General features: G+C 39.4%; 1 protein-coding gene across 1 annotated transcript in view; it reads right to left on the bottom strand.

Moving 5' to 3' along the window:
• Window positions 1-3,919: 3,919 nt before the first annotated feature.
• Window positions 3,920-21,290, bottom strand: part of osbpl5 (oxysterol binding protein-like 5) — a 74,871-nt gene continuing 57,500 nt past the window's right edge. The window contains exons 6-23 of the mRNA XM_061970023.2: window positions 21,049-21,150; window positions 20,472-20,675; window positions 20,075-20,159; window positions 19,818-19,980; window positions 17,246-17,459; window positions 16,914-17,098; window positions 16,747-16,828; window positions 15,252-15,350; window positions 15,010-15,106; window positions 14,691-14,789; window positions 14,484-14,581; window positions 14,327-14,416; window positions 13,260-13,396; window positions 12,940-13,119; window positions 12,706-12,838; window positions 10,386-10,503; window positions 5,847-5,940; window positions 3,920-5,755 (exon numbers count right to left, since the gene is read on the bottom strand). Of these exons, the coding sequence (XP_061826007.1) occupies window positions 5,620-5,755; window positions 5,847-5,940; window positions 10,386-10,503; window positions 12,706-12,838; window positions 12,940-13,119; window positions 13,260-13,396; window positions 14,327-14,416; window positions 14,484-14,581; window positions 14,691-14,789; window positions 15,010-15,106; window positions 15,252-15,350; window positions 16,747-16,828; window positions 16,914-17,098; window positions 17,246-17,459; window positions 19,818-19,980; window positions 20,075-20,159; window positions 20,472-20,675; window positions 21,049-21,150 (2,316 nt within the window). The 3' untranslated portion in view covers window positions 3,920-5,619. The remainder of the gene's footprint in view (window positions 5,756-5,846; window positions 5,941-10,385; window positions 10,504-12,705; window positions 12,839-12,939; window positions 13,120-13,259; window positions 13,397-14,326; window positions 14,417-14,483; window positions 14,582-14,690; window positions 14,790-15,009; window positions 15,107-15,251; window positions 15,351-16,746; window positions 16,829-16,913; window positions 17,099-17,245; window positions 17,460-19,817; window positions 19,981-20,074; window positions 20,160-20,471; window positions 20,676-21,048; window positions 21,151-21,290) is intronic.

The following is a 21,290-nucleotide window of genomic DNA, read 5'->3' as shown; positions in this document are numbered from 1 at the left end:
TGAATGGGTAAATGTGGAAGTAGTGTCAAAGCGCTTTGAGTACCTTGAAGGTAGAAAAGCGCTATACAAGTACAACCCATTTATCATTTATTTATTTATATGTTAATTCAGAGACAGTGTGTGTCAGCACTGCAGTAGTACTGCAAAATCAAAGGATGCATATTTTTTCATTTGTAAAAATAGATAAAAACAATCCAATATGCTAAGAAGTAATTCATATGCCATTCATATTCATGTCAGTTTTTGGTTATTTTTACCCACTTAATCTTAAGTTAATTGTTATTTTGTAAACATGCGGCTGGCCAATAATAATAAAAAAGCTTTTGGCAGCAAATTGTCCTTAATTTAAAAAAAATAATAAAAAAATGCACATATATCTATATATATATATATATATATATATATATATATATATATATATATGGATATACTTTTGTTGTTGTTTATCTATCATTTACACAATAAATTCAGGTCAACCTTTTTGCATCTGTTTTTAAATGTTTGTTTTGAAATATAATTGTAAACCAAAGCAAGCATGTAATGTTTGGACAGACAACACTCACATGAGCTCGGAGGGATTTTCACCTGCTAGACTTCTACTCAGAGGCCATCAGAAGGGGGACTGCACTTAACACCTTAACACACTCATTTCACTTATGTGCTACACGTGCCTGAGCTGCTCAAAATATATTTGTTTACATCAACTTACCTAGTAAAGTGCTATTATACACGGCAATGGAACATTACGTGACACACAAAACATCTTAAATAAGTATGTATGCATGCTGACAGGAGGTTGCCAAGATGCACACTAATGGGCAGAAATGACAATACTGTGGTGGGGTGGGGGGGTTTGATTATAGAAAGTAAAGCGCTCGAGTATTGAAAAAGAGTAGAGACGCATATAGGGGTTTGTTGTGTGGTTGTATCGCATCTTGTACAATAAAGATAAGACAAACAAAGAAGTTGTATGAGCCTACATTCTTGGAATAGTACAATACTATGGCCTGTTTTTACTACATGTTCTCAGAACATCACAACAATATAAATATACTGCATATTGCATTAAAATAAGAGCCACTGTAATACAAGATGAGTAAGCAGTGTCAGCCACTTCCAACATGGTACTATAGTTACCGTCACACTGCAACAATCTATTATATAAATGAATTATAATATATATGTATGTCCTTACATAACATCACCAGAATGATTGACAATTAGGAGGATCAATAGTCAACATGATCCACCCAGAAATAAATAAAACAAATGGCTTATCGATAAGCCATTTAAAAAAAAAAATGTTTTAATATTTATTTATATGTATCATTATTCTTGTACTCACCTTTCCAGCAGAGGCCTCTCCCCTCTCACTTTCTGTGCTCCTCTGCCCTGACTCCTACAGGTCAATAGGGGTTGTGGAGTGATTATTATTATTATCTACTGATGATAGTCATATGTGAATGAGCTCAGCTCCTGTTCTCCTCCATGTGTAAAGTGAGAAACACAGCTGATGCTCCAGATGGAAGTAACCACAAAGATAGCAAATGGTAAAAAGAAGAGTGCACATTTAACTTTATACATAACCAGGACCTTCATGATGCATTTCAGGCTAACTAGCTAACTAAGTAGCAGCATTGTTTTAGAGCGGGAATGTAACTTTTTGTCAAACACAGACCTGGTGTAAAGTGGAGCTAATACATTTTACTACAAGCAGTGATGAATACTTACTTTCTTGAAAAAGTTTATGTCCATTTTGCATCCGTTCACGTTCTTGTTCTGCAGTGATGTGTGCTAATGTGCTTCGTACACCTGCAGGACCGCAAGCAAGGTCACAGAGAAAATGCGGACTGGATTTTGAGTGATGTGGGCGTTTTCTATATGAACAAGTGGAATGGATTGGATACCGACGCACTAAAGGGGCTCTCTACCTTACGCTATGAGGTGAGGGGAAACTGAGTGAATAATGACAGGTTATATGATTATTTATTTAAACTCATATTCGGGCCACGTTATAATGAATATGTCGGCATGTATTTGTAAAAAAAAAAAATATACAAATAAAACACCAAATTATTTAGGGGGGCACAGTACAGTACATATTCCGTACAATTGACCACTAGATGGTAACACCCGAATACGTTTTTCAACTTGTTTAAGTCGGGGTCCAAGTTAATCAATTCATGGTAAAAAAAAACCCCAATGCATTTTAATATTTTTGTATAAAAAAAAAAAAATTATACAATTGGAATCAAATTTAAAATGCCTTGTTACTGGACAAGTGAGTGTTAGTGGACAAGACCAAGGAGCTGGTCATCGACTTCAAGAAGAGAATGACCCCTGTGGAGCCCATCAAGATCCAGGGCCGGGAGGTGGCAGTACAAGTACCTGGGAGTTCACTTGAACAGCAGACTGGACTGGAAGGACAACAGCAAAGCTGTATACAAGAAAGGCATGAGCAGACTCTTTTTCCTGAGGAAGCTTAGGTCCTTTAATGTGTGCAGCAAGCTGTTGGAGATCTTTTATCAGTCTGTTGTGGCCAGTGCCCTGTACTTTGCAGTGGTTTGTTGGGCATACTTGCCAACCCTCCCGGATTTTCCGGGAGACTCCCGGGACAAATTTTCTCCCGAAAATCTCCCGAAATTCAGGCGGCGCTGGAGGCCGCGCCCCCTCCAGCTCCATGCGGACCCGAGTCCGCTTTCCCACGATATAAACAGTGTGCCTGCCCAATCACATTATAACTGTAGAATGATGGAGGGCGAGTTGTTGGTTTCTTATGTGGGTTTATTGTTAGGCAGTTTCATTAACGTCCTCCCAGCACGGTAACAACACACAACAGCAGTCACATTTTCGTTACCGTAAAGCAGTTGGTCTGCGATAAACAGCAATGTTGTGACACTCTTAAACAGGACAATACTGCCATCTATAACATCAATAACATATACGTCTTTTAGAGAGTGCATGCAGTGTCAGTGAAGGACAGGACACTGGACAATCCTGCCCACCCACTCCACCAGACAATTGAGGGACAGCGGAGCTCATACTCCAACAGGCTCCTTCAGCTTCGTTCCCAGTGTTCGATTCAAGAACTCCTTCATTCCGCACTCCATCCAGCTGTATAATCACTCGCCATACAGCAATAGATGATATCTGTCTATTACCTGACTGGTTCTATGTTAGCTACCTCTCTTTATTATGTATATTTTCTGCTGGATCCACTCTCTATTTTATGCTGCCCTTTTTTTTTTTGCTGCAGCTGTTGCATATACTGTAGTACTGTACATGGTAATTGTTATATATTGTATATATTATATACAAATATATATTATATGTAAATATTACATATGTTATATTTTATATTGCTACTATGGTACATTTTTAGTCTACTTTATACCTGCATTATCCTTTCCAGCCTTTGTAACTGAGCTACTGTGTGGAACAATTTAAAAAGTTAAAGTACTAATGATAGTCACACACACACACTAGGTGTGGTGAGATTATCCTCTGCATTTGACCCATCACCCTCACCCCCTGGGAGGTGAGGGGAGCAGTGAGCAGCAGCGGTGGCTACGCCCAGGAATCATTTTGGTGATTTAACCCCCAATTCCAACCCTTGATGCTGAGTGCCAAGCGGGGAGGTAATGGGTCCCATTTTTATAGTCTTTGGTATGACTCGGCCGGGGTTTGAACTCACGACCTACCGATCTCAGGGCGAACACTCTTAACCACTAGGCACTGAGCAGGTATTCCACAATCTTCCTTGTGGATCAATAAAGTTTGTGTAAGTCTAAGTCTAAAATAGTAACCTGAACGCTTTTAATTCAATACTGAACTGTCACTTTCCGCTCTCGATTTAGCATTTTTTTTAACGCAACATTCAACATGTTTTTTTATTGGAAAATAAGAGACAGAAGCAGCGTCCGGGTTAAAATGTTTTACTGTAGTGCTACAGTGTGCAACATGTGTGAATGAACAGTGGGCGTTGTTGTGTTATTAGTTTTTGTTCAATATAACAAAAGCATGTGGCATATACAATCCCACACCATGGCATTTGAGTAGAAAAAACAACAACTTAATGAAAAGTACATAAATTCATTCAGAGTCGACGTTCATCTCTAAAATTTGCTCCCGTCGGGTAGATCAGTACTGGCAAGGACTGAAATGTTATAAAAAATCGGGAGAAACAAAATCAAAGTCACAGACATGGCTTTGTTTTTAGCACAACTCAAATGGCTTTCTGGCGCACAAACGTTACAAGGGAGTACGATTGTCATCCCTCATGCTCTCTCTAGGCTCCAGAGATTAAGTTAGTCATCAAGAGGGTAAATCACACAATAAATACATTCTGAAATCTTAAAAAGAACATGGGACTGAAGACTAATATGTACATACGTCTAAAAGAAGCACAAATAAAATAGTTTAAACATGTTTACATCTTTAAAGTCACTTGAACATGGCGTGGACAACAAACGGACGTCTACCAAACCTCATTCTCCATAATAGCCAGAAAAAGGGCCAATGAAAATACAAAAAACATCCATATTCATGACTTAATTTCCCTGGAACTCTCCTTTTACTTCGATTGGCCGGTTTAAGGTATTTACATTTCTGAGTGGACATCTTGCTAGTGAACAAATCAAATCAGTGTTTTTACTTACACTTGACTTATTTGGAGGTGGGAGGTGATTGGTAACTGTGACACTGATCAATCTGGATTGTAGCCATTTTAAACATAATGAAGGCCACTTCTGGCAGAAATGACTTCCTGGACAAAAGTAATGTTTCAACATGCTACACTTCTGCCCCGTCCATTTGGCCACAGCAGGCACAGAAATAACAAGACACTCCGTATGGCTCTCTCTTGACCCCTCACCCCCTCTTAAGTCTTCCTTCCTACAGTATGTGTCACTAGAAACACACAGTGCTCTTTGTAAACGAAAACACATTGTTCTTTCGTATTATAAATACTGTTTTGGTCAAATGATTCTCATTGAAAAGACCAAACTGAAGTGGACATGAGAATACAGCAAATACAAAACACATAATTGCACTGTTGGAAGATGTTCCTTCTTGTGTTTGACATGATTTTTTTTTTCCCCCACTTATTTTCTTTTTTGGCATCAGCGTTAAGGCCCAACATGTGGAGTGGAGGTGTGGGAGACATTGTAGGGGTGATAGGGGCCTACTGTGGGTACGGACAACACACACACACACACACACACACACACACACTCACAGAGAAACAGTATTGCAGGGCAAGTGGATAAAAGACACTAAAAGATGGTAAAATATCCTCTGTTGATTATTTTACAAATTCATTCTTCATTGTTGAATTAATCCTCTTATGTTACTTCTTTTTGTTTTCCTCTTCCTCCCGTCCAAAGTGCATTGGTGCCGGTGCTCTTTCAGTCAGGCTACACTAGGGGGTGCCACTTATCTGACAGGCGTTGGCTGTGTTTATTGCTAAGATAGTTCATGCTAAGACTCATATGAAAAAAAATAAAAATAAAGTTTTCACTCAACAACGCATCCGAGTTCTGAGCCCCCCTGCTGATTAGTTTGTGCTTGTGGGGGGTACCTGATGCCAGATCAGTGCTGGACAGAGACCTCGGGAGGTTCTCAGGTGAACACGTAGTTAAGGAGGAACTGTGAGAAGAGCACAATGAAGACAATCACGCAATGACGGCCGATCCACGACACGCCGTCGTCTGCCGCCCACTGCTGAGTCAGCTGACGACTCAGAGCCGACAGGTTCCTACAAAGACAAGGCAAAGTGTGCTTTGTGTTGACAGCAATGACCGATGAGCAAAATCATTTAAAAACTAATAGTGAGACTTTTATGTTACCTCTGAATGTCTTGCTGCGTCTTTTGTATGGAGGAGATGGAGGTCTGGAGGAGAGTCATGTCCTTGCTGCATCGTGCACAATGTGTGGAGAACCCTAAGACCATGGCAGTTTGTGAAGTTAAACACCATGTACAGCATACCTGCCAACTTTTGAAATCAGAAAAACCTAGTAGCCAGGGTCCAGGGGCCGCAGGCCCCGGTAGGTCCAGGACAAAGTCCTGGTGGGGGGTTCAGGCTTCGCCCCCCGACGCAAAATGATTATTAGCATTCAGACAGGTTAAAATGTTGCTAAAACCATCACTTTTCTATCAGTCACAGTGACTTTTCAAAACAAAAATATTACAGCAAAAATCATATGGGTTGATTGACATGTTTATTCTGTAAGCTAACTTCAATAGTTTGAAATTATTTTGACAGTTAATGCCAGTTATCCTGTAAACCTTTCACAAGACTTCAATTTGTTAATTGAAAGTATAAACAGTATAAACACTTTTTACAGTAAACAAATGGCAAAACAGTACTAAACAGTTCCATTAAAAAAAAAATTGGTGTCATTATTAACTTTCTGTCCAAGCTTGTATAATCTACTGCCTTGTTCAATTGTATAAAATATTCTGTGCCTAAAATTCACATTTCTATCACAATTATCATACTGTAAACATGGTAAGCTAACTTCATTAAAATGAATAGTCCTGTCAATAGCATGGAATTACAATTCAAATGTAGTTTTTTTGTAAGCCTTTCAAAAGAATTCAAAATATGAAAAATTAATGAAAATTAATTTAAGTCATCAGACACTTGAAAAGTGGCACATCACATCTCTAATGTAATCATTTTAACTTTTCAACAGAAATAGCACTGCAAAAATATTAAGGACATACTTCTGTATTTTGGTAGTTATGCTGTCAACATTTAACAAGATTTCTTCAACTTGGACTTGAAAGCATAAATAGTATAAACACTTTTAACAGTATAACAGTACTAAACAATTCCAATAGATAACATTGGTGTCATTACCTTTTTGTGGCTAAAATCCGAAAAACGTTGAAAGTTTTCCACTTGTATCGCTAGCAACGGCATTAGACTTGTGTTTTTTTTGTCCCAACGTGGTCTTTTACATCGCTAATTCCTCCGTGTCTGATCGAAAAATCTTGTCTGCACAAGGTGCAATTCGCGTAGTTTTCACCCTTTTTGGAACGGATAATTATTCCCGGATAGGCTTTTGAATATTCTTCACGGAATGACTGCAGTTTTCTTTTCGGTTTAAGACTCGTTTGCGATGTTTCTCCGGCTGATTCCATGATCGTTCGCTCGTTTGGAAACAATGGCAACAGGTGCCTCGTGCTTGGCAGCGGTGCTATAAATAGCCTCGCGCATTTAAAAAAAATTTTTTTTTTTTAATTAATGAAAAACCGTATTTTTTTATCACTGCAACCGTAACCCGGAATAGGTTGATGAAAACCGTACTAATTACGGGAAAACCGTAGTAGTTGGCAGGTATGGTACAGTATCATTCCTCACATAACTTTAATTATATGTAGATACATTTAAGCTGAGTGATGAATATGTCATTTTAAACATACACCACAATCTAGACAATTATTGTTACAATTATGAAGTAATACCTCGATTTTCATACGCCCCGGTTTTAGGCGAACATTTTCACACTATATTGCCAAAAGTATTTGGCCACCTGCCTTCACTCACATATGAACTTGAAGTGCCATCCCATTCCTAACCCATAGGGTTCAATATGATGTAGGTCCACCTTTTGCAGCTATTACAGCTTCAATTCTTCTGGGAAGGCTGTCCACAAGGTTGCGAAGTGTGTTCATAGGAATTTTCGACCATTCTTCCAAAAGCGCATTGGTGAGGTCACACACTGATGTTGGTGGAGAAGGCCTGGCTCTCAGTGTCCGTTCTAATTCATCCCAAAGGTGTTCTATCGGGTTCAGGTCAGGACTCCATGCAGGCCAGTCAAGTTCATCCACACCAGACTCTGTCATCCATGTCTTTATGAACCTTGCTTTGTACACTGGTGCACAGTCATGTTGGAAGAGTATGGGGCCCGCTCCAGTCTCCGTTCTAATTCATCCCAAAGGTGTTCTATCGAGTTCAGGTCAGGACTCTATGCAGGCCAGTCAAGTTCATCCACACCAGACTCTTGTCATCCATGTCTTTATGGACCTTGCTTTGTGCACTGGTGCACAGTCATGTTGGAAGAGGGAGGGGCCCGCTCCAAACTGTTCCCACAAGGTTGGGAGCATGGAATTGGTATCCTGAAGCATATCCTGAAGTATCCTGAAGCATTCAAAGTTCCTTTCACTGGAACTAAGAGGCCAAGCCCAACTCCTGAAAAACAACCCCAAACCATAATTCCTTCTCCACCAAATTTCCCACTCGGCACAATGCAGTCCAAAATGTACCGTTCTCCTGGCAACCTCCAAACCCAGACTCGTCCATCAGAAATTTCACGACTGGATTTGTTGCACATGTGGCATCCTATGACAGTTCCACGCTGGAAATCACTGAGCTCCTGAGAGCGGCCCATTCTTTCACAAATGTTTGTAGAAACAGTCTCCATGCCTAAGTGCTTGATTTTATACACCTGTGGCCGGGCCAAGTGATTAGGACACCTGATTCTCATCATTTGGAGGGGTGGCCAAAGACTTTTGGCAATATAGTGTATGTCTCGCTTTTCATATACTGCCTCGGTTTTAGTGACTCAGTCTCTGTCCCTTTTTATATTAAGTAAGGCTTCAAAATAAGCCTCAACAGAGCCACATAAAGTTGTAGAATACAGTAATAACCTGATCAAAATAAACATGAGCCATAGATTACTTTTTCTGGAGTCCAACTAAAAGCACCACACTGCTACGGTTAATCTAGCGGCTTGCCAAAGAATCAAGGGTAGTAAGGGCGCATACTGGCTGTCCACTGTAGTTTTGTTGCGAGCAAAGCATGCGTGTGGTTGCCTTAGTTAAAGTAAACAGAGTTGCGTGAGCAAGCAGTTGTCTGTGCATTCTTGGATATAACCTCAGTGTCAACACTTTGACAAAGAAGGTGAGAAACACTATTGAATTTGAGAAATAAGTCACAGTGATGTTGGCATTTGTGTGTCTCCCGCAAAAATATTGCCCGGGTTTTCCTACACCGTCTTGGTTATCGTTCCGCTAAACATTGCGCTTAATAAACTAGCCCACAAATTACGCATAATCGAGTGTCGCGACAAAGAATCCCATGTGTTAGTGACGTTCTCTGCTTGCAAAATCAGCCACAATAGGACCAAATAAAGTTCTTTAAATAAAGTGGAAAACACTATTGAAGTGAAGAAAGAGCTCTACGAACTATATGGTTCTTATCTGTCAACATTTGCAATTTAAAATATGGGAAATCCCCCGGAAAAATTTTGGAAAAATAGGAGATTTTCATTTTTATCCCAAATTTCTGTTAATTCAATGAACAAAAACTAAATAATTAAGGCATAGCCTGGAATCGAACCCAGGCATCACAAGAGATGCCACTAAGCACTACATTATTCACTCTGACATACTACCTTGGTAGTTTATGGAGTGAATACAGTAGAAGCTGAGAACCCAAAATCATTGTGAAACTGTAAATAAAAACAATTCTGGCCCTTCTTCACGGAGCTTGGTGTTGAGACATTTTTCAAGCTGGCTCCAATCATTTCTCCCTCGATGTTAACAGAACGTATGAGGAAATGCTGCTACCTGCTCTTCTTCAGGTAAAGATAATAAGTCGACTGTTCGTCGAGATAGTTACACAAAGTTTGGCATTTTTGGCAAGGATGTTTTTTGTTTTTTCTGTCGTCTTCATATCCATCTACCCCTGTCGTGTTGTTGATTTGATTGAAAAACATAACATGAAATGTGCCGTGCTCCTATTATGAGCCAACCCCCCGAAAGTTGTTTAGCAGACGCAATCGCTGCAGTACCAGTAAACTGGTGCCAATTTTTTTTTTAAGGAGAACAAAATTCAGGCAAAAAAACAGGAGAGAGATAATGCTGAAAAAAGAGAAAAAACGTGATTTCTAGGCAAAAACGGGAAGTTTGACAGGTATGCTTTATATGTACCGCTATTTTGCATTGTAGCCTGCATGCAAAAATGTAATTATTCTTTATAAAAAGAGTTAATGGTGTCTCTAACAGAATATTTGGATTTACTTTTTTTTTTAAATTGCTTCAGTTTATGTATGGTTAGGTTTTTGTTTGACCCTTAGGAGTGGATTACAAACAAAAACTGAGGTGTGAACGCGATGCCAAACGCACCAAAGTATACTTTGTTTTTTATTTTTTTGGTCAGGACCATAGTACCAATTTACAATTGTGAACACAGTCATGTGAAAAATGTTGTTTGAGACTGATGTCCCAGACAACAATACTTGGATATCTCCAGGAGGTTTTCACTGACAATCACATAAACCAAAGCCTATCTCTCTCAAACTTTCACCTTACCGTTGTTTTGCACCGATGAATCCAACATAATACGAACATATATTATAATTAGTTTGCTCCTTACCCTCGTTATCAGAAGACTCGTGTGTTGGTTCTGGAGTGGTGCTGCTGCTGCTTTCCGTGTTCTGACTGCAGCTCGATGGCTGGCTGCTGGCCTTCCTATACAATCTATTCCCCTCAGTCTGGGAAGAGGAAGAAGACAGTTTGTGGTCACTTTTAGTAAATGTTGCAAATAAATATATCATTTTGAGTACACTCACAAGCCATTTCATTACATTTAGGGCATTATTAAGTAAGATCCAAACACCACGCGCTTAACAGCGTGTGCAAGCTCTTCAATGGCGTGTACTATTAGTGGCCGTGTTGTGGTTGATCTACTAAGACTGCGTGTGCAATTGTTAAGTGGTGTAGACTGACTTATTTAAATGAGGATTTTGCGTGTACTAATTGAGGCATCACCACGGAGACACACTCATTTACTGCACATTCAGGTAATCACGCTGTGTTTTCAAACAAACAGCAGACATCTACCACTTTTTATGGGCATTTTAGAAGTGCATCTACAATGAAACACCTTTTTATCTTTCCCTGCCGAAGGTGCACTCATTGGAAAGAGGCTGCACATACTCCACTCAAAAAAATGTGTCATAATTATATAAGAAATATTTTATATCATGTACATTCTGTCATTAGAAAATACTAATGACACCAACACGCATCATTTGAATTTGTTTTAATAACCCCCTTAAGTATAGCAGCTACAAAATTATAGAATGATATTGTTGAATAGACACCAAGTCTAATATCTTTAAATTCGTGGCGAAGTTGGTAGAGTGGCCGTGCCAGCAATCGGAGGGTTGCTGGTTACTGGGGTTCAATCCCCACCTTCTACCATCCTAGTCACGTCCGTTGTGTCCTTGGGCAAGACACTTCACCCCTTGCTCCTGATGGCTGCTGGTTAGCGCCTTGCATGGCAGCTCCCGCCATCAGTGTGTGAATGTGTGTGTGAATGGGTGAATGTGGAAATACTGTCAAAGCGCTTTGAGTACCTTGAAGGTAGAAAAGCGCTATACAAGTATAACCCATTTATTTATTGATTATTTAAATTCTGACTGTCCAAAATTTTGACACACACACGTAAGACGGAGGTTTCTCGGCTGTATAGCACAGGCACTGATCCTGCAGCTGTGTGTGGAATTGTCAGTATGCACGCTCTTCTGACATGTGCTGAATCAAACGCAAAATAGTGCTAGCAAAACGGTGATGACTGTTGATAAATTACATTGTACGTGCTAAATAATTATATTTGCATCTTTTCCCAGTATTGTGGGTGTTTTGATAATCTGCATATATATCGCATATTAATGAAAGCAGACGCAAAAAGAATTGCACGCATTATTCTGATCACTTAACAGACACAATCTTTAGTAGATCAGCTTTGCGTGTGCTATCAGGTTTGCACGTGTTTTAGTACACACAAGCCTTGAGTACAACAGGGCCTTACTACAGTTAGATCAACATTCAACCTTCGCAAAGAAAACAATGCTCCACTTTACCATTGTATGACAGTTGTTCATTTAAAGGAGACCAATGATGAATTTAGTCTTTTCTGACTTATAAATGTTGTTACAATGTTGGATACTCATGTTATAACAATGCCATAGCATCAAATCACAAAGTTCATGCGTTTTGGCATGAGCTTGCACGCAGTTTTGGATGCCTATGTTCACAGATTTGCAGTCTGGTTATGTCATGATGTCAGAGCGAGGTGGACGTAATTATTGGGACATAAGATTCAGGCCATAAGATACAGTATTTTCATCTAATCGAGGCATACGAATAATAAAAGAGACACGCAACATGCAGTGACAAATGCTGGTAAAAGCAGCTTTTCAAATTCGGGTCTGAATCGATCTGAGTGTGTGCAGGTGTACCTAATGCTGTTACAGGGTAAATCGATATGTTTATTAAGTTTATTTTGACCGAATCTGAGGAAAAAAACAGCGACGACAACTTCGAGATATATATTTAAACAGTGTACATTTTCAAAAGATAAATGATGATACTTTAGAAGAGGATGGGGCGTGGTTTCATTTGCAATCTGGGAAAGCATCCACAAACAATTATTTTGCAGACAGACTCAAAAGACAGGTTATAGATGTGACTGTGAAGCAAAATGTACACCAAAGCATATTCAATACATATTATCTAAGCCAAAAAGAACTGTTTAAAATGTACAATCATCATAGGTCCTCTTTAACATTGTGATTGCAGTTTATACTGATGTAAAATTGCACTACTGAAATTATAGTTACCTATTGAACAAGAAAGCTTGGTTGTTATAATTAAGATGTTCATGTGGGTAACTGGCCTGTGTGACTAACCTTGTGTCGACTTGCCCAACTCTTGCTATAAGAAAGTCCATTGTGATGCCGTCTTTGTGTTTTTTCCTGCGTTCGGATCACACCATCCCTCTCAAATTGAACCAGACAATGCTGAGGGTCCCACATCTGAGTGCTACACCAAACATGATGAGACTGGTCAGACAATAGCTCAGCCGTAGCCACGCATATGAACTCTAAAAAAGGTTTCATGAGATTTATAGTGTGTGGTCATACTCTATGTACTTGTATGTCCACTCAGTGGTCTCTGGGTCCTGGTGGAAAAGCTGAGGGGTCCATGGTTTGTCTCCCCTTTCCTTGGCCTCTTTGCGCTGAGCTTCCTCCAACACAAACTTCTCCTGTGTGGCCCGCACCTGATCCCGGTCCACGATGGCACTGGTCACATGCTGCCACAGTCTGGCAAGAACACAACACCAGAAAAATTAATGATTAACCACTTTCTTTTGAACTAAATGGCCAAGTTCTACATCAATACAGTGAAAAACGAAAGCATGTTATTTCATCCTTTATTGTCCCATTACAGACATGTGTATTACCTTTCAGACTCAAACTCTCCCTGCTGGTCGGAGTGGACCACTTTTCTCTTGAGGCGACGGATGCGGACATCGGGGCTGGGGTTCCACAATGTTGCCTGCTGTCCGGACCGCTTCTCATGAATGAACACCTCATTGTCCTGATTACAAAGAACAAATTAATTTTACCGACACAATAACCGCATTTGATCAGATTTACTTAAAAATATACATAGGGATGGGTACCGAAATTTACCTCTGGTATTGATTTGGCACTACTATTAATTAAAATATAAACAATACCCATCCCTAACCTCTACAAAACAAAGGCCAGAATAGAAGTATATTTTGAAGTAAATATGTATTTATACTAGGGTTGTACATCTCTTTGTGATGGACAATTCAAATATGCATCTAGATAACAGAACGATTAAATAAGCTTTTATATAGTGTATGACCCAATCGATACGGTGTCTGAACAATTCTATTTTATGGCTAACATTAGTTGGACATTCTTTTTCACAGCACAAAAAAACTAAAACATTCCTTCCTGTGCATACGCTCCACTTCAAGCTAAACGATTAAAAAACGACAAAAAAACTCAAACATTTCGTAATAGCAAAATATCGATGTAGTCACTGTCAACCATATACTGATACAAATCTGTCCACACCCGTTTACATTGAAGCGCTCCAGCCTAGCGGTTAGCTATGCATTTTTTTTATATCCTCCTGCGGTGTGGAGTGTAGCATGTTTAGCCATTTCTTGTCCTCTAGTCCTCCAGTGATAAAGATACTTGTAAGAAACTTAGTTCAATTGCCGCCATGGAAGCAAAGATTAGTGATTTAGAAACTGCACTGTGGAAGGACATTAGCTGCTTCCATTGCGGTGAGGATGTTTTTTGGTTGTTTGTCGCTGTCAAACTTGAGGGGACACAATGTGTCATCAACATGCATTACCACAATATGACGATTGCATTAAAATCTTTATCGTCAGCTAATTTCATACATCATTTATATCCTGCAACCCTGCTGGAGCGTACAATTATTATTAAGGCAAATGACAGATATTCAAAAGTAAAAGTTTCTTACCCAATGTCCATCAACTGTGGCAGCAAGCTCATCCGCCACAAAGATCTTGCCACTGATCTGATTCACAGAGCATGAGCCTCCCAGGAAAGGCTGCAGTAAACAACATCAAAATGTCAAACTGACTGTAAAAAAAGAACAGTACATTTTGCTGATGTACCTTAAGTTTGAACTCCAGCTCCGTGTTACACCTTGTTTTCTCACACTCTATGGTAACCTTCCCACCCAGCTCTAGCGTCATAGTGCCATAAACGATTCCTATAGAAGACACACACACAGCATAAGAACATCATCCCAGCACTGTGCAAAATTATTTTGCAGGAATTCTAGTTTATTATATTCCCGTACTGTAAGTGGCTGTGGTTACCTTTGCAGTGAGCATAGGGCATGGTGATGACATATTCCTCCTCTCTGCTCAGAAAAAGCAGTCTAGCTCTGCCATCCAGAATGGCAGAGAGAGAGTTGCCTATACCAGAGAGTAGAACATGACCATGAATGAAACGTGTACTATGACTATTTGCAGCAAAGACTAGATTTCAGTGTTCACATGGGTACCTAATCTTCCTCTTATGACAATAAAACTAAAACTAGTCAAACACAAAAGTTGTGTGTCTTGCATACAGTATTTCTATGATTCATCCATGCATCAAGACAAAACTGACTACCAAGTGTAGTATTCTGCCTACCGTAGAATTTGGACTTTGCCAGGATGCTTCCACTGATTGAAAAACCATCCTTCCTATTGCAGACATAAAAGGCAGAGATAGGTGGATGGTGGGACACCTGGAAGAAGAAAAGGAGAAACGTCAGACGAAAACTGAAACCAGGGTTTTGAGAATCCACCTGACACATTTTTACAGTTTGTTTCCCTAAATATTTGAGTCCTGCTCTCGAGATGTATGTGTTGCAGTCATGACTAAGGTTTTACCTGTTCAGCTATGTAGAAAGTACAGCTGTCATTTTCGGGATGAGGCCAGCAGCAGCGGAAAGTTTCTCCCAATATTGGGTTGTAAGGCTTCTTCAGACCCTGGACATTTTCAAAAAAGCAGTGTGTCACACAATCAAGCATATACATATAAATATTTTAAAGGTATATCATACATAATTTCTTAAAATCAATTATGATAAAAATGATCATTCATGTTTTGAATAATTGTTAGCTTAAGCAGAAAGAAAGCCTTAAAATGTGTGTTCCACCATTTACATTTTTACAGAAGCAGGCATAATATACATAATATAGTAAATTCCGGACAATGAGCCGCTACTTTTTTCTTACACTTTGAACCCTGCGGCTTATAAGACCGGATAATTTATGGATTTTTCTTTGCTAACAGCCATAATAAAAAATAGTCTAGTATTAGTTATAATGTGTTTTTATATTTGTGCTATGGCGGGATCTTTTGGACATGTCGGCTCACTGCAGGTGCTGCAGTGTCCTTCATTTAGTGCTGTCAAATCGGAAGTAGAGTGACATTCCGTCTTCTAGCCACCCATAACATTCCTCTCGTATCGATTTTTCATTCATTACTCCAAGCAACGTTTGTTAGTTTACAGTAAAACTAAAATTGTTTATACTTACTAAACTGTCCCATGTGTGATGTCTTTAGGAGTGTTTTCATGCATATTAGTATGTGCTATCGTAATGTAATGGCACCCGCGTCATTAGCAAGAGCTAATATGCCAACACGTTTACGAGTGTCAGTGTTAGTATTATTAACTTACAATGGCATTCTTTTTGTCTTGTTTCAGTTCCACAAATTCCTCAGTAAACTCACCAATACATCACTGTGGAGTTATTGAGTCTGTTTAACAGATTGGAGAGCTAGATTCCTCAGCTAGTGGGTCCATGACGATTACTTCTGTTTTGTTTGATCAGATGTTTTACTGCTGTGTTACAGGCACCGTTTGGAAATAATTAAGGTATGTATATAAACATTTACAGAATCTTTTTGTGTAAATAATTTTACAACGTATATATTTACGGCTTGTAGTCTGTTGGGGCTAATATATTGAATTTTTTTCCCCCTCAACTTTAGTGAGTGCGCTGATATCCCGGTGCGTTCTATAGTTCAGTAAATATGGTCCATTAGAAGTAGACAAAACTACAGTGCTAATACATCATTTACTATTTGTTTATTTAATCAAATTTAAAACGTCCATAACTGCGATCTAAGGTTGTGATGTTTTCCTAAGCCAGTGCACACATGTCCATCCATTCATTTCTACCGCTTTCAGGGTAACGGGGGGCTGGAGCCTATCCCAGCTGCACTCGGGCGGAAGGCAGGGTACAACCTGGACAAGTTGCCACCTCATCGCAGGGCCAACACAGACAGACAGTCAATCCATTCACACTCACATTCACACATTAGGGTCAATTTAATGTCATTAATAATGATTTTTGGAAGAAACATAATGTTTCTTACCTTGGGCTTTTTGTAAAAACCGGACAAATACCATCTGAGCACCTGCTTCATTCGACCATATGCACTGTCCTCCAGTGTAGCTCTGTGGAATGTAGTAAAAAGACATGTGGTGAAGAAGAAATACATAACACCAAAAATCCGTGCAAAGTAATAGTAGAGTTGCTGACTGTGAAAGCAGATCAGCGTGATAGTAGTAGTCAGAAAGCTTATCCAGAAAGGAGCGAGGTTCCAGAATAAAGGTGGGCAGCACCACTTTTGAGAGGTCCATGCCTGGTCGTAGTTGCTTTATAATACCCCAGATCAGACCCTTGTTCTCTTCTGAAACAGTCTCAACTTGTGATGCTTCCCCAGCCTAATGTGACACATGAAAACATACAGTCAGCTGCCACGAGATGCGTCATAAGTCACAGCTGCAAGAAGTTTTTTGCACTCATTGTAGAAGCGCAACTGTAATTCAGACAACACACGATGGGGGCTCTACTCGTACAAAGGATCTCACCTCAGCCATCTCTTCCGTACCCTGTTCCACATAAACTGTCCCTTGTGGCATGGGAGGCATTGCCTCCTCTGATTGGTCCAAATCACTCTCCTCTGTTAACCTTCCTCCATTATCGTTTGCGGAGGCGTCCCAGTCATCGTGACCGTCGCGCTCCGATTTATCTGAAAATCTGTCATGGTCCATATGGTTGTCCAGCAGCACAGACTCATTCAACCTTTAACAGAAGAGAAATCCACAAGAAGATGTAAGCTATATAAGCAGTAGCCATTCTGTAATTCTGGGCGCCAAAGCAGGATTTAGCCTGGGTTAACAAATCAATGAATTACACAAATGTTTAAACCTCGGCCAAAGAAGCCTAATATTGTTTATTTTTTTAGTAGTGTCACTGTAGCACTTTAATTCCCTTTCCTCCTAAAGTTGTACTTAAATAATTAAGGTACTGCACAGAAGTAGATGGCATATATATTAAAATGCTATGTTACAACACAATACAATGAAGGTTGACGCAATGGTAATACACTCCTAAAGAAGGGCAGGGTAGTCAGTGGATATAAATGTACTCACTGTGTCGACACTCACTGTCAACCCAAGTCAGCTTTCAATACAGGGACACAAATGCAAATACGCCAAAGAAAAACAGTCTTCCACTATAGCACACTTTACTCTAGTTAAACATGAAGAGACATTAAGCAATGATGTAATCACCATATTAAAGTGTGACATCAGGGTTCAAACAAAAAGGGAATTAGATTTTCAAAATACCCCAAAAAGACAGACCAGAGTAATCATATTTCAGAAGACCGTAAAAGCACGAGATAATCAAATATTTAACTTTCTAGCAGCAGGCGCAATGTCGCTTACCTTTAAACCAAAATCGAAACATTGACAATCTCTTTCTATTCAAAGGAAAATAACTTGTTACCGCAGTAAATCCATACAAAGAGGGTCAAGTCTCCACCCAATTTGTAAATCAATAAGGGAAAATCTGTTTTCTTAACTGCCACACACTTAAACGTACTGTGTGCTGTATGAAAACAACTGAATATTCTCCAATGTGGATAGTTCACATTCTTCCACTCTCTTCCTGCTTCTGTCAATCATGTGATCCTATTTTTAGTTGTGATTGGCTACAACAGGTAGAACTGATTTCATGCAGCTGCAGAGAAAGGCGTGGAGAAACTGGCTGGGGTGTTTACCGTACACAGGTGCTTTCCCAATAAAATGAAAAAGCACAGTTAAATAATTCAAAGTGCTATGTACACCTCCACAGCATAATGTAATATCTCATAGCAGGGAAGTCTTTTATCAACACCTGCTTTTTAGATCTAAAACAAGTCAACTACATTTGCTAATGCAGTTGTTATGACATCATCTTGTAAAGAGAGCACACAGATCAATCACTGTTTCTATTCATTACAATTACACTCAGCTGGAAATATAATGTATGCATGCATGTACAGAGCACAGACCTTTTAAATGTTGTATCATATCAAATATATCATACAAATCAATACAATCAATTGGCATGTTAGGTAGGTGTGCAATTTGTGACAATAAAAATAGTTTTGTGTTTATGTTACATATCGAGGAATTTGAGTGACGGACCGTATGTTGACAGCTGCCGACCTATGTATGTGTCTGTGGTGTGTGAACAATAAAAATACAAAAATTCAGTGATCAAGTGTAATGCTCAATTGTCCAGTTGTAGAGTTAAGAAACAGAACTGACTGAAACACATTTAAGGAAAGTGTCTATTAATGCCACGTCGCAAAAGCGCCACGATGAAGCGATGTCAGACGCTGGCTACGGACCTGTCAGCGGATTTTATCTTGCGTCAAAGCAACTTTATGAACTATTGTATTACTTCAAACGTTCACTTATATGAGTGGATTATCATTGGCCTGTGGATTAATGGATCACTATGAGGGAGGTTGATGAAGCGCGGTAGCAGCGGTTGTGAGTTTTGTGGTGTTCACTTGAAGCTGTATAACTTATTTGCATGCGTGACTTTGATGGACTTTTGAGGATGAATTGATGTGTTACAAACATTTGTGTGGTGTTGCTTTCTATTTGTAATTATTACAATATGCTTTGTTATGTTTATGTAGCGGCAGCTGAACCAAATGTGACAGCGTGTCATAATTACCAAGGTCAGTTGGATAAAAAAATTTCAATAGCAGTACCGTTAGTCCGGAATCTTCATGGTCCAGGAAGACCCGGTACTAAAAAATACCGGTACTCAGTATACATCTATAGTGTTGACTCACTAAACATGCGTCTCGGCTCATATTACCAGCACGCCAGCATGCGCATGAAAGAAAAAAAAGTACCGGTATTTTTCAAAGGCAGTATAGTACTTTTTTAAATTCATTAGTACCATGGTCCTTTGTTAGTACCTGTATAACGTACCAACCTAATGGGTACTCAAATCTCAATGTACTCAATGGTACTTTAAAATCTGCGATGCACTGACATTGTAGTAAGTAAAACACAAAGTGGCAAGGGAACACTGTAACAATAAACTGAGATGGTCTGTAGAGTATGCAGCTGTATGAGTGAGTGCAGTACTTACTGCAAAAGCTCGGACTCTGTGAGCGTGGTAGATTGCAAAAGATGTAAAAAGTGGGAAGACTCTGAAGTTGTGCTGAAATCTCCATCCTTTCCTGATTTGGCTGTTAGCTTGTAGAGACTGGAGCAACTGAGAGCAATCTCCAGGGCATCCATCCAACATCGACCTACAGAGGCAACCACATTAAAGGAAGAGTGTGTACAATAAACTGTATATACAAAAAAACTAACAACTGTACTACATTGAGATAAAATTCTTACCATCAGACTCAGAAGCAGCTCTGAAAATCAGGTAGTTGCTTGGTAAAGGCTGTGTGATGGATCCAACATTCTCTCCTTTAGGGCCCTAATCATATGAACAATAATAATGTAAAATGACAAACATCATCTACACGAATACTGTAAAAAGCAAATACAATAATGACGGAAAGCTAACACTAACATTCTTAATGTTCATGGTATAGCATGGTTATGCTCCACCATTTGACACATATACTTAAGTAATCCAGGAAGTCTTGTTTGTATTTTACAGTGATTCATACATACAGAACCTTAAGCTTTACATGGACTCAAACAGAAACAAAGGGCATCGATTCAGCTTTCTAGCACAAACATTATACAGAGCAAATAAGACGCAGAGACTACAAATATGTCTGACCTTAACAGCCCAAATGGACTTGTCCAGGGGATGGTAAAGCTTAAAGCAGAAGCCGTCCTTCTTAGAGGGCCTCTCGATGAGCTTGCAGGCACTCAGCAGGACGGTACCAACCCAGTGGTCTACTTTTGGGGTCTTATATATCAAGAGAACTCCAGGCTTCAAAACACACCAAAGTTTGGTCCAACTTTTTAAAGAGCCACGGATCTTAAGAGCAAAGAATCGGAAACAGCAATTTCAATATCACTTAAAAATACAAATGTCGAACAGAGGTATTGTGGCCAACTCCTGGCATAGCAAAATCCAATGGATGTATGAATTAATTAATATAGTGAAACAGAACACATTTTCATCTAGTAAAGAACCAATGTTATCAAATTCAGATATAACTGCTAGTAGAGCACCATTTTAGAAGGGTTGTTTTACTTTATATGTACGGTACTGTATTCCTAAATCACACCTGCAGCTGCTTATTTATTGAATGGCTGTATGTTAGATTGAAGCTTAGTAAGCCGGTTTTGCTAAATTTCTAAACAAATATACCATCTTATATTTTTGTGCATCACTTTCGCCAACTTACCTTTAGCCAGTTGGACATAATGACAACGCTAGGGTCCTTCAGGGCGCTAAACAATTCTTTGGCTGCGCGTTTCTTTTCTTGCCGGTAATTTTGCTTCTGAACCTGAGAAGCAGGAAAATAATACATTACTTAATACACAAGTACAAACACTAGGTGGAAGCAGAGTACATTAAAAATAAATAACTCATGCAGAGTGAGAAATACCAATGGGTGTGTGTATGCACGAAATTGGTAGTCACTTA

This window comes from Nerophis lumbriciformis, linkage group LG10, assembly GCF_033978685.3.
Source record: "Nerophis lumbriciformis linkage group LG10, RoL_Nlum_v2.1, whole genome shotgun sequence".
Classification (NCBI taxonomy): domain Eukaryota; kingdom Metazoa; phylum Chordata; class Actinopteri; order Syngnathiformes; family Syngnathidae; genus Nerophis; species Nerophis lumbriciformis.
This window is presented reverse-complemented; position numbering and strand designations above follow the sequence as displayed.